The following is a 14,472-nucleotide window of genomic DNA, read 5'->3' on the forward strand; positions in this document are numbered from 1 at the left end:
GTCCAGATGCAAGTGTATTGCCTGGCTGTGCAGGAATAGTGGAGCCAGTTACTAGCAGTCCCTGCGGAGGGAAGTGCTACATCAATATAGAATCAGACCAAACATTAAAAATGTCTCCCATATGTGGTATCCCCATACTTGGGAGGAGTAGTAGAATGTATTTTGGGGTGAAATTCTAAGTGTGACCATACTGTGTGTTGGGATATTTTATTCATTGACAGCTTTGTGTAAAAATAAGAATTTTAATTTTCTTCCTGTATTTTCTAAAACCTTGTGACAGAAAAATGAAATATTCAAAAGACTCATCGTTCCTCTTTTAAAAAAAATACTTTGGGTGTTTACGCTGAATGTGGTTATTGTGTGGGTGTTTCTTCTCTCCTGACACTTTAGTGCCTCAAAGAATGTGAGGTAGTCAGGAAATCAGATGCAACATTTATATTCTTTGAAAGCCTGAAGGTGCTCCTTGGATTTTGGACCCCTTAGGCAGCTAAAGAGTCTTACACATGTCTGGTATCCCCATGCTTAGAAGGAGTAGAAGAATGTATTTTGTGGTGTTATTGTAAGTATACTCATGCTGTGTGGGAGAAATAACTTGTTAAAATGACAACTTTGTGAAATAAAATCAGATTTGATTTAATTTCTTTATTTACCAAAAAGATTGTTGCAAATATTTACAAAATCCCAAAACTCCTTATGCTTCTTACTAAATACATTGGACTGTCTACTTTCAAAAATAGGGTAATTTTGGGGTATTTGTAGTGTCCTGGCATTTTAGGGCACCATGAAATGTGATAGGTAGTCAGGAAATCAGATTCAACATTTATACCCTTTGAAAGCCTGAAGGTGCTCCTTGGATTTTGGATCCCCTCTATGTGTCCAGGCAGGTAAAAAGCCTCACACATGTGATATCCCCATGCTTGGAAGGAAAAGTAGAATGTGTTTTGTGGTGTAATTGTATACCCATGTTGAGTGTGAGAAATAATTTGTTAAAATTAAACTTTGTGAAACAAAATCACATTTTATTTAATTTATTTTTCCAAAAAGTTTCTTGCAAAAATCTACAAATGTAAAAAAACTCCCCATGCCTCTTACTAGATATCTTGAACTGCCTACTTTCAAAAAGGGGTCATTTGGGGGTATTTATACTGTCCTGGCATTTTAAAGCCTCAAGAATTAAGACAGGCGGTCAGGACATCGGGACTGATTAATTTTCAATATATACACACTATACATTGTAGACTTTATAACTTTCACAAAGATTACATAAAATATACACTGATTTGCTTTTTATTTTACAAAAGAAATGTAGAAGAATACATTTTGGTCTAAATTTATGAAGAAAGATTATTTATTTGCAAAGTTTTATAAGAGAAAGCAACAAAAATACATATATATTTTAAAATGTTCAGGCTTTTTTCCTTTATATATTAAAAGCAGTGACAAAATCCAAAAAATTACCGAGTAATTGTCAAAGAGTCACAGTGATGAAAAACAAACAAATGGCGTGGACAGGAAGGGCATTCAACATGGCGGTCTTCAAGTGTTTAACAAACAATAAATATTAAGCTAGAATATAAATCAAAACCTTTCTAATTGAGGACAATAAAATATGTAATAGAAGAAGAAGGTAATAAACTATAATAAAGCCTGGAAGCGATCCGATGCGGCCGTTTGCTGGGCAGGAAGTCGAGTGAGGCTGAGATGGCCTCCACTCGTCTCTATGCCCTTGGAGGACCGGAGTGATGTCTGACATCACTTCTGATTCTCGGGTCAAAACTATTTTTTTTTTTTAAAGTCAAAATGCATAAAAAAAAAATTTGCTTTAAAAAAGGTAAATGAGAGATCTGGGGTCTTTTTGACCCCAGATTTCCTGAATAAAGAGGACCTGTCATCCTTTTTTTTATAGCAAGGAATGTTTATGTTCCTTGTAATAGAAATAAAAGTGATAAAAAAAATAAAGGGACAGTGTAAAAATAAAAAATAAATAGTAAAATAAATAAAAAAAAAACTGAAGGCATCCCTCCATGCTCAGGTGCAGAAGCAAACGCATATGTAAGCCGCGCACAAATGTGTAAACGGTGTACAAATCACACATGTGAGGTATCGCAGTAAACGTTTGAGTGAGAGAAATAATTCTAGTGCAGAACCTCCTCCGTAACTCTAAACAGGTAACACGTAAAAATTTTCAAGCGTCGCCTATGGAGATTTTTAAGTACCGTAGTTTATCACCATTCCATGAATGTGCGCAATTTTAAAGCATGACATGTTTGGTATCTATTTACTCGGCATAACATCTTTCACATTATACAAAAAAATTGCGTTTTTTAAAAAAAAATTAATTAAAGTATTTTTTCCCAAAAAATTACATTTGAAAGACCACTGCGCAAATACTGTGCAACATAAAAAAATTTACAGTGATAGCCCTTTATACTCTAGGAGCCTCTGCTAAATTTATATATATATATAAATGTTTGTGGGTTCTAAGTAATTTTCTAGCAAAAAATACTCATTTAAACTTCAAACTTAAGGGAGGCCGGATTGTGGCCGTTGGATGTAGAAAATGTCCCGGCATCTGTGAGAGTTAACAATGCCCAATCCTTGGTGTCAGTGAGGAATTGGAGCCCTATCAGTGTCATTGGAAAGAAAGTTGTCCCCACGTTGGCATGTTTGGGCCCCGTTGTTGGTGTCATTGGAGGAATTGTGCCCCAATGTTGGTGTCATTGCGAGTAACTGTGCCCTATTAGTGTCATTGGAAAAAATTGTGCCCCAGTGTTGGAGTTATTAGGCGGATTTGTGCCCCATCATTGGTGTCATTGGGTCCCATTGTTGGTGTCATTGGTAGGAGTTGAGTTTCGGGAGGAATTGTGCCCCTTCATTAGTGTCAGTGAATGAAATAGCACCCCGAGGGCCAGATACAAGCAAGCACATATGCTCCATGGGCCGCAGTTAGAAGACCCCTGGTTTAGAGGATCGTATTACTAGAATTCAATCCCTGCAGACTCAGATCTATCAAACCGAACCTGAAAAATATTCAATATATTCTGCCCCACCCCCAACACACCACTGTTATCATGAGAAAGATGATTAGCTCGTATGAATTCTCTGGTGTTGCACAAGGTTTCCCTTGTGAATGAAACCTTTCCCGCACTCTGAACATGAATAAGGACGCTCTCCCGTGTGAATTCTCTGGTGATACACAAGGCTTTTTTTATGAATGAAGGATTTCCCGCACTCTGAGCATGAATAAGGATGCTCACCTGTGTGAATTCTCTGGTGTTGCACAAGGTATCCCTTGGTAGTGAATAATTTCCCACACTCTGAACACGAATGACGTTCACCCATGTGCAATCTCAGGTGTCGCACAAGGCCTCCTTTTGACATGAAAGATTTCCCGCACTCTGAGCATGAATAAGGACGCTCACCCGTGTGAATCTTCTGGTGTATATCGAATGAATATTTCCATTTGAAACATTTTCCACACTCTGAGCATGTATAAGGACGCTCACCCGTGTGATCTCTCTGGTGTACAAAAAGTTTTTCTTTCTCAATGAAACCTTTCCCGCACTCTGAACATGAATAGGAACGCTCCCCCGTATGAAGCTTCTGGTGTCTAATAAGATTTTGTTTCTGAGTGAAACTTTTCTGGCACTCTGAACATGAATAGGGACGCTCACCCGTGTGACTTCTTTGATGTATATGAAGGTTTTTTTTCTGAGTGTAACATTTCCCACACTCTGAACATGAGAACGGACGTTCACCTGTGTGACTGTACTGGTGTGAAAGAAGGTTTTGTTTGCTAGTGAAACATTTCCCGCACTCTGAACATGAATAGGGACGCTCAGCATTGTGATATTTCTCGTGTCTAAGAAGTTCTCTCTTTTTTGTAAAAAGTTTCCCACACACTGAACATGACAATGAACTCTCTTCTGTGTGATCTCCTTCCTGCCCTGAAGAAGATTCCTCGGGAATAGACGGATCTATTAAAGTATTTCTACTGTGAGATCTTAGAGTCCTGGAATGTGATTTATCAGAAGATTCCTCAGACGTATTCCGCACATTATGGTCATCTGCTGAGAAACAATTTTACAATAAATGTTAGAAGAATTTTTGGAATCTTGTATTCAGGAGTCATATATGTTGGTCTCGTTCTAAATCTTTGAGCTCCGGTATGTAAGTGGGTGCAATCAGAACAGGAATATAAATTCAAAGTAGATAAAGAATACAATGCACCCAAATCACACTGTGCAACTTTGTGTATTGATGACATTGTTACTGAGGAATGGAGACGGACCTTTCATATGGTGTACAGTAGGGGTGGGCAACCTGAGGCCCTCCAGCTGTTGCAGAAGTCCCATCATGCCTCTGGGAGTAATTGTAACTGCCAGTCTTGCAATGCCTCATGGGAAATGTAGTTCCACAACAGCTGGAGGGAAACTGGTTGACTACCCCTGGTGTACAGTATCTCCTCCTCATTTGTTGGGAACATGACGTTATATTGAGGTATGGAGATGGACCTTTCATATGCTGTACAGTATCTCCTCCTCATTTGTTGAGAACATGACATTATATTGAGGAATGGAGATGGACCTTTCATATGGTGTACAGTATCTTCTCCTCATTTGTTGGGAACATGACGTTATATTGAGGAATGGAGATGGACCTTTCATATGGTGTACAGTATCTCCTCCTCATATGTTGGGAACATGACATTATATTGAGGAATGGAGATGGACCTTTCATATGGTGTACAGTATCTCCTCCTCATTTGTTGGGAACATGACATTATATTGAGGAATGGAGATGGACCTTTCATATGGTGTACAGTATCTCCTCCTCATTTGTTGGGAACATGACGTTATATTGAGGAATGGAGATGGACCTTTCATATGGTGTACAGTATCTCCTCCTCATTTGTTGGGAACATGACATTATATTGAGGAATGGAGATGGACCTTTCATATGGTGTACAGTATCTTCTCCTCATTTGTTGGGAACATGACATTATATTGAGGAATGGAGATGGACCTTTCATATGGTGTACAGTATCTCCTCCTCATTTGTTGGGAACATGACATTATATTGAGGAATGGAGATGGACCTTTCATATGGTGTACAGTATCTCCTCCTCATTTGTTGGGAACATTGGTTAATGTGGTAAATATAATTGACTTCTTCTGATTAAGACTAGAGATGATTCTTTCATATGGTGTTTGATACCCACAGTACAATGGGCTGTGGGGTAGGTACATCGATGATGTTCTTGCTTTCAGCATTTTAGGTTTGTCAGTCTTTCCTGGAAATATGAATATGATGTTCTCCATTAAATAGATGTGCATCATAGATTGTGTGTAATTAAAAGAAAAAAAAAAACAACCTCTCTGTATACGGAAGGGGTGCTTTGTATTTACCACTCTGTGGATGTGGAATAGTCTGGTTTTAGATGACTCTAAAAAATGACTGTATGTTTTCTTATTATAAATAGTATATATGGTTACTAATATTTGTAGGAAAAACATTTTAGAATGTTGATATGGGGAGTTATTTGTTTGCCTTTTGGGATCAGGAAGGAATCTTTTTAATCTAAAAGAAGATTAGGCCGAGCTTTATATGGACATTCTACTGTCCTATGGGTCAACTGCTGCTTTGAAATTTTTATTTTTCTCTTGTGAATTCAGCAGACATAGACCTTTTCTCCTTTGATGTAACAATGTAAATACAAACTTTATACTCATAGAAGTAAAATAATAATGGGAACTGGTTCTGTGTTTAGTGTTTATTACTTACTAGACATGTGCTGTCAATAAATTTGTTTAGTTTTGTTCCGTTTCGTTTGAAAATTAATTCATATTTCATAATTCGTGTCCGAAATTCAATTCGATTTCGTACGAAATACGAATTTTCGCTAGCTTCGTAAACTTTTTGTAAAATAACGAAAGTTCGATATGACGAATTTATCATTATGAGGGGCTCCCACCATCCCTGTGCTATGCTGACTTCCTGGGTTTTTAACCTTTAGGTTTGTTAACTTTTCATAAAAATAACAAATGTTCGTTATGATGAATTTATCATTATGAGGGGTTCCCACCATCCCTATGCTGTGCTGACTTCCTCTGATTGGTGAACAAAACACCAGTCATGTTTCTGTTGTAACGGAATTTGGATCCGAAATTCGGTAACGAAATTTCGTATAAAATTTGTAAGCATAGAAATTCCCATAGGCTTCCCACCATCCCTGTGCTGAGTTCCCAGGTCTGTACACCTGATGTGCCCATTATGAGAGGTTCCCACCATCCCTGTGCTGAGTTCCCAGGTCTGTACACCTGATGTGCCCATTATGAGGGCTTCCCACCATCCCTGTGCTGAGTTCCCGGGTCTGTACACCTGCTGTGTTCATTATGAGGGGTTCCCACCATCCCTGTGCTGTGCTGACTTCCTGGGTTTTTAACTTTTAGGTTTGTTAACTTTTCGTAACAATTACGAATGTTCATTATGAATTTGGATCCGAAATTCGTAAACGAAATTTCTTATTTAGTACAGAATTCGTATGCATAAAAATTTGTATTTCGGATTCGTACAAATTTCTGGAAGTTCGCACATGTCTATTACTTACTTGTGTCCATATGTAGAGAAGATTTCTCCTGTTTATATTCCATAATCCTCTCCCCCTCCTCCATAGACTGATGATCTCCACTCACCAACATCTCCACTTCTTCTTCCTGTTTAACCTCAGCTTTGATGTCTTTCAGTTCTTCACCCTAAACCCCAAAGATGATAGAACACATTTATAAAAAGAAACAAGAGAGTACACAGAAGAATATTACCCCAAAGTTTAGAATACATTTTGAGTTCTAGTTCATCAGTCCTACCTACCTGATGATGGTGAGGGATGGTGTGATCTTCCTGTGTGGAATCCCGGGAATACTGAGGATGGGGACATCTCTCTGGTGGGTTCCCATTACTGGATCCATCTGTAGGAAACACACACACTGACTGAATACATTGTTTCTATGTATTTATCAGATGATGGGGGATCTAGGTGGACCCTCCGTACTGCTCTCTCCTTTACAATAAAGTCTCCTCTTACCCGGTGATGTGAGGGGCGGCTGATTCTCCATCATGATGTCCTTGTAGAGATCCTTGTGTCCTTCTAAATACTCCCACTCCTCCATGGAGAAATAGACAGTGACATCCTGACACCTTATAGGAACCTGACACACACAATGATACAGTCACCATCCAGACACATCCCTTGTCTGTTACTAGATAATGTCCCAGAATTCCCAGCACCGCTCACCTCTCCTGTCAGCAGATCAATGATCTTGTTGGTGACCTCAAGAATCTTCTTGTTTCTCTCAATTGTCAGGGAAAGTGGTGGAGGCACCTTATTGGTCACCTGGCCACTAGACTTTACAGGAGGCAGTATCTATAGAAAAAGATCAAGAATGATGTCATGACACTACCAGAATTGTTTCAGCTCTCCAGGAGGTTTTTTCTACTAACAGAGATAAGAGTGATGTCATGTGGCCTCCCAGAATCCTCCTCCCTCCTCTATTTCTGTACAGGCCTCTCCTCTCTGTAGACGGATAATAAACTGGGAATTATCTGGACTGTACTGGGATGAATATTGTCTGCACAGAGTTATGACACCTCAGACTGCTTTTAAAGAACAACTCTAGCTAAAATCTTTTATTTTAGGCTTAGAATGACTGGAGAGGAAATAGAACTTCTATTAATATATTTTTCTGCCTGTGTCCTGGATGGGGAGATATCCTTTCACTTCATGTCCAGCATGTATTGTGTCTATAAATCAGAGGCTCTGGATGGACAGTTGGATAAATGGCTCTATATTTAGGATGTATCTGGTCTATAAACCAGAGGTTCTGGATGGACAGTTGGATAAATGGCTCTATATTTAGGATGTATCTGGTCTATAAACCAGAGGCTCTGGCATAGTTGGCAAATGTCCTGAATTTCCCGGGACATTCCCGGTATTTAGATCTTTGTCACGGTCTTACCGTTTCCCGGGAAATGTATGTCCCGGGAAATCAGCGGTTTCTCGATTTTTCGCTAGCGCTTGTGAATTTTCTACGCCAGTCGCCATTTTACAGAAGACCAGCTATCGTGAGGAAGAAATAAGAGGCGGAACCCAGGCTCCGTTTGTTGGTTCTTTCCTTTGGCCTCCACGAGCTGGTCTTCTGTAAATGGCACGGAGACCAAATCAGCAGTGGCATCGCTACCGGGTGCGGCCTGCACCCAGGTGAAGAGGGGTGAAAGTGTCTTCCCCAGCCAGAGTTCTGGGACCCACAAGTCAACTCCATTCCCTCTGTGCACAGAGCCCTCCAGGACAAACAAACTTTTAGCACACGTTTGCATCCCAGGCAGTGGTGTAAGGAGGGACTCCGCTGGGGACACCTGTGATGGAAGGAGGGACTTCGCTGGGGACACCTGTGATGGAAGGAGGGACTCCACTGGGGACACCTGATGGCATCTGGTGGCAGGCGATATGGCAAGTGACACACTCAGGGCTCCCACGGATTCTGCATTATTGTGAGTTGAACTATTTCATTTTATATTACAATGTAATAAAAGAAATAATGCGTTTCTATCATCCTGACACCATACAAACCCTGGTACCAGGATGATTAAACACCAATCATTAAATCTTACAATCTAGAAATGGCTCTATATTTAGGACATACCTCCCAACCGTCCTGGATTTCGTGGGACCTTCCCGCAATTGGAAGCTCTGTCCCGGGCACCCTTATTCCGGGACAATACAGTGTCCCGAAATTGCCCCCTGGCCCTGGGCCAATCTTATGCCCCCCAAAATAGCCCTCGCATCACTGCCGTCTCTCACTGTCAGCCTGTAGTGGACCCCTAGCTGGTGGAGACCCCTTTTACTTTGTTCACCACCGCGGCTGACTCAGTGCCCAAAATTATTGCTAGCCGCCGCCCACCTGGCGTCTAGCAACCAGTGAGATCAGGAGGAGAGAGACAGAGACCCAGCATTAACAGAGGAGGAGATTCAACTTCTTCCTTCTCCGCGCCTACTGTTTAGCTCCACCCACCTCCTCCTTGCTCTCCTCCGGTCCCCTCCTATGCTCTTCTCTGGTCCCCCTGTGCTCCTTTCCGGGCCCCCTCCGTGCTCTTCTCCGGGACCCCCCCCTGTGCTCTTCTCCAGTCCCCCCCGTGCTCTTCTCCGGTTCCCCCTGCTCTTCTCCGGTCCCCCCCGTGCTCTTCTCCGGTCCCCCCCGTGCTCTTCTCCGGTCCCCCCCGTGCTCTTCTCCGGTCCCCCCCGTGCTCTTCTCCGGTCCCCCCGTGCTCTTTTCCGGTCCCCCCCGTGCTCTTTTCCGGTCCCCCCCGTGCTCTTTTCCGGTCCCCCCCGTGCTCTTCTCCAAGTCCCCCCCGTGCTCTTCTCCGGTCCCCCCCCGTGCTCTTCTCCGGTCCCCCCCCCCGTGCTCTTCTCCGGTCCCCCCCCCCGTGCTCTTCTCCGGTCCCCCCCCGTGCTCTTCTCCGGTCCCCCCCCGTGCTTTTCTCCGGTCTCCCCCCGTACTCTTCTCCGGTCTCCCCCCGTACTCTTCTCCGGTCTCCCCCCGTGCTCTTCTCCGGTCTCCCCCCCCCGTGCTCTTCTCCAGTCTCCCCCCCGTGCTCTTCTCCGGTCTCCCCCCCGTGCTCTTCTCCGGTCTCCCCCCCGTGCTCTTCTCCGGTCCCCCCCCGTGCTCTTCTCCGGTCCCCCCCTGTGCTCTTCTATGGTACCCATGCAGTTCTCTGGTTCCCCTCCCCCTCACGCTCTTCTCCAGTTCTCTGCTGTTCTTCAGTCCTCCTGTACTGTCTCCCGGCCCCCATTCTGCTCCCGCAGCTCTGCCAGGTTCCTCCCTCCCCTCTCCCACCAGCTGCTGCAGGGGATATGTCAGGATAGAGAGCAGGAAAGGGGCAGGAAAGGGGCAGGGAAGGGGCAGGGAAGGGGCTGGTAAATGCTATATTACCCGGCCCCTCCCTTGCCTGAAATGACAAGGTACCGATCACTTACTCTGTTGTCCATTCCTAACTGTAGCATAGTAAACTATGTTTACTTTGCTTCAGTCTGTGAATGAATGGGAAGCCTCTGTACAGAGCGTTTCCTGTCCATTCAATCTGTGCAGCTGAAGCTGCAGAGAATAAGATTGAGGGCTTTGTCCTCAATCTCCTTTCTCTGTCTCAAAGGTGAGATGTCAGGGGTCTGTTATCCCTGATATCTCACCAAAGCCCCCTAATGGGGCTCCTAAAAAAATAATAAAACTACTGACACCAGTGGAGGAACTACCAGGGTCACAAAGACTGCACTTACAACCAGGCCCTGGCGTTCTGCCACTGGGCACAGAGGTAAGGGCCCCCAGCTAGGGATCAGGGAGTCCTCCTTGGTTTCTTGCACCAGGGCCCTGAAGATTTTAATTACCTCTCTGCTCCCCTGCCAGTGTCCAAGCTGGAGTCCTCACACTACCACTCAACTTCTCATCCCACTCTCTTCTCTCCCTGACACTTTTCCTCTCTGCACCCATTTTCCATCATCACCTTCTATTGCAGCAGTTCATGTAATAATAATAATATACATTGCTTTCCTAATGTCTCTTCAGCTTTCTGTTCATTTAGGCTTCATGTACACGGGATGTTGTTCAACCTCTCTTGAACGATTTAACTTGACAGCTAGAAACCGGCATCTAAAAACGGCTGTTTAGCCGCGTGTACATGTTGTGTTTAGCCGCGTTTTTTTTCAAAATAGCCAAAAATGAAAAGTAACTGTAAACAAAACGCGGCTAAACGTGAGTTTAGCTGCATTTGTTGTTTGAAATGCCTCTAAACACAGCTTCTGAATGCATTTTTTTGGGTTCCAAAAAAAGCCTCTAAACGCAACTGCCTAGAAACGACTATAAACAAAGCTGTGTACATGTACTGATAAGATAACAGAGGAGAGTTCAGGAGCAGTTGAAAAAAATGCCCAACTGCTCCTAAATGTCCATTTACCAGCAGCAGTGTACATGAGGCTGCAGAGAAAGGGACTGGGGAATCTATCGCATCTTCACCACCTGCTTTAACCCCCACATTAGCATGCTGCAACTGTGTGCATTGGGGGGCACTTGCAGAGCAGCGCCATTCACTTGAATGGGTGACATTCAACAGAGGGTATAATTCATGCCACAGCTGTGAAGCAAAGCATTGTGGATACAGTATGTTTACACCCGCAGGTGCTGCCTCTGTAGCTAAAGGGTGTAGTGGTAAAGACAAACAGGGGATGCCAGATTATCCCCTCCCAGCTAGAATAATTTAACCACACGCACATTATGCATTGGAACGCTACGCTTGCCACAGGTCAATCTTTCCCCTAAATGTCCCTCATTCTCAACTTGAAAAGTTGGGAGGCATGTTTAGGATGTATCTGGTCTATAAACCAGAGGCTCTGGATGGACAGTTGGATAAATGGTTCTATATTTAGGATGTATCCGGTCTATAAACCAGAGGCTCTGGATGGACAGTTGGATAAATAGTTCTATATTTAGGATGTATCCGGTCTATAAACCAGAGGCTCTGGATGGACAGTTGGATAAATGGTTCTATATTTAAGATGCATCTGGTCTATAAACCAGAGGCTCTGGATGGACAGTTGGATAAATGGTTCTATATTTAGGATGTTTCCGGTCTATAAACCAGAGGCTCTGGATGGACAGTTGGGTAAATGGGTCTATATTTAGGATGTGTACATATTATAATATACATCTGTATAGTAGTATCTGAGGTAGATAACAGACATCACAGGGTTACTGGGTGTAAATATAAAATAACATCTTATTACCTCCTCTGCTGCCGATTGCAAAGATATCCTTCTCTTCTTCCTGCAAACTTTCTTCTCTCTGGAAACCACCTGTCTGTAGATAACATCACTTCCTGTGTGTATCTTCTATCATTTCCTTTCTATATTTTCTATCACTTCCTGTATGAGGATGACATCACTTCCAGTCCGTATCTTCGATCACTTCCTGTCTCTGCATTCCAATGACGATAAGTGAGATCACCATCTTGTGGAAAAAATACATACTGCAGCCTGTGTCTTTATATACTTTGAAAGCTACTTCATGGATTGTTCTTCAGTTTTGGTGCCTAACCACCTGCCATATCACCATTGTTCTATAGAAACAACAAGACAGCTGACTCCTGAAGGTTGGGGTTGTTTAGGAATGGCCTCCCCTTTTCCTCTATCTAGAGTAGTGATGGCGAACCTTGGCACCCCAGATGTTTTGGAACCTAAATTCCTATGATGCGGGAAAGACACGGCAGATCACAGAGCAGGGTACAGACCAATGAAATTGGCCCCATGTGATCACTGTGACCAATCACAGCCATCACAAATGTTAACAAAAGCTGCATGTTGGAGCCACCACTTTGTTTCCTCTCAGAGCCGACCGGTATAAGTGAAAACAGAGTGTTATCCCAGTGATCACCATAGTACAGTGTCACCAGAACAGCCAACCAAAGTCCACCATACCAGTGCAACCGGAAACAGTGTTCCTTGATAGCCACCCCAGTACCAAGTCACCAGACCGTGCAACCAATCATTGTCTTGATCACCGTCACAACTGTTCTTGATTGCCGCTACACGAGTCCCACTGTCACCAGACCAGTGCAGTCAGCAACAGTTTTTCTGATCACCACAATGGATCTCAGGGTCAGCAGACCAGTAACAGTGTCCCTGATTGCAGCCATACTAGTCCTAGTGCAGAACAACATAAGTCAATGACAGTGTTCCTGAGCACTGTCAGACCAGCTTCTTATCGCTGCTACACCTCTGCCAGTGACCTAGACTAGTTCAAGCAGCAACCGTGGGGCTGGTCATCGCTGTCTCACCAGTTCAAGTGTCAACAGAGAAGTGTAAGCCAGCACCAGTGTTCCTGATCACCACCACACCAGTCCCAGTGCCACTAGACCAGTGTAAGCCATCAACAGTGTTCCCATTCACAAGCCACACCAGTCCCAGGGCCATCAGCTGTGTTCCTGATCACCACCACTCCAGTCCCAGTTTTCCCTGGCCAGTGTACACTAGTACGTCTTCCTGATTGCCACCAAAGCAGCCCCAATTTCACCAGACCAGTATAAGCCAGCAAGAGTGTTCCTGATTACCCCCACTCCAGTCCCAGTGTCCCCAGGCCACTGTAAGCTAGAAGCAGTGTTTCTGACCACCACCACACCAGTCCCAGTGTTACCAGACCCCAGTAAGGGGAGAGACTGCCACACGTAGCAAACTTTCAAAGGACAGCGCTGTGTTTAACCCTTTTTTTCCCTTGTCCTGGGAGATCTTTGGAGCAGCCAGGTGGGCTGGTAGTACCTGCAGCCAATAAAGCTGGAAGCAGTTCTACACAGGAAAGGATATACTCCTGCATGCGGTTTTGCAACATTTTTTGCTACATTCCAAAGAAGACTAATGCCACGTACACAAGAGCGGACTTTCCGGCATACTTAGTCGGGCGGACCAGAGTCTGCCGGACAATCCACCCGTGTGTAGGCTCCGGCGGACTTTTCCGGCAGACTTTTTCCCAAAAGCCCGCCGGACCTAGATTTGAAACAAGTTTTAAATCTTTCCGTCGGACTCAGTTTCTGGCGGAAAGTCCGCTCGTCTTTGTGCTGGTCCGACGGAAAGCCCGCTCGTGTGTATGCTGGTCCAACGGACCAGATACGACGCAAGGGCAGGGTATTGCATTTCGCGCTCACTGCAATAGGAAAAACAAATTTTTCTATTGCAGCGAGCGCGGGGCATACCAGGCCCTTAGGTCTGGTATGGATTTTAAAGGGAAGCCTCTACGCCGAAAAAACGGCGTGGGGTTCCCCCTAAAATCCATACGCCCCCTAAAACGTCACAGTCCCAGCATGCCCAGGGACTGTGTCATCATAAGGGGGCGGGGTCTCTGCCTATATAAGTCACAACAGAGCCCTCAGAGAGCAGTCCAGCCGGAGAGAGCGTCGTGTCAACATCTGGAGAAGAGAAGACAAGAAGCCCAGAAGTCCGGACCTCCGCTGGCAAGAGAGCTACCTGAAGACAGCAGAGGAGCCGGCCGAAGACCTGGAACACCGGGAGAAGAGGCCGGAGAGAGCGGAGAAGAACCAACCGGACGCTGGGAGAAGATGAACCGGAGGGACCCCCGAAGCCGGAAGAAGACCCCCGAAGCCGGAGGAAGATCCTCCCCCCGGAGCTGTTTAATAAATTATTTTAAAAACCTGTGTATTGTGTTTTATTATTGACACTTTTTCCCTAGGTGAATGGGTAGGGGTATCATGTACCCCATACTCATTCACATAGGGTAGGGGGGCAGGGATCCCTCTTATAGGGGGCTCCCGGATTCCGATAAGCCCCCCCGCCCGCAGACCCCGACAACCAATGGCCAGGGTTGTCGGGAAGAGGCACTTGTCCTCATCAACATGGGGACAAGGTGCTTTGGGGGAGGGGGG

General features: G+C 44.4%; 1 protein-coding gene across 1 annotated transcript; it reads right to left on the reverse strand.

Moving 5' to 3' along the window:
- Positions 1-1,412: 1,412 nt before the first annotated feature.
- Positions 1,413-6,963, reverse strand: LOC141105140 (uncharacterized). Its single transcript, XM_073595019.1, has 3 exons — positions 6,871-6,963; positions 6,611-6,755; positions 1,413-4,070 (listed from the first exon to the last, which is right to left on the reverse strand). Exons 2-3 carry the CDS (start codon positions 6,699-6,701, stop codon positions 3,085-3,087), a joined length of 1,077 nt encoding a protein of 358 aa, XP_073451120.1. The 5' UTR covers positions 6,702-6,755; positions 6,871-6,963; the 3' UTR covers positions 1,413-3,084.
- Positions 6,964-14,472: the final 7,509 nt, after the last annotated feature.

This window comes from Aquarana catesbeiana, linkage group LG08 (assembly GCF_042186555.1).
Source record: "Aquarana catesbeiana isolate 2022-GZ linkage group LG08, ASM4218655v1, whole genome shotgun sequence".
Lineage (NCBI taxonomy): Eukaryota > Metazoa > Chordata > Amphibia > Anura > Ranidae > Aquarana > Aquarana catesbeiana.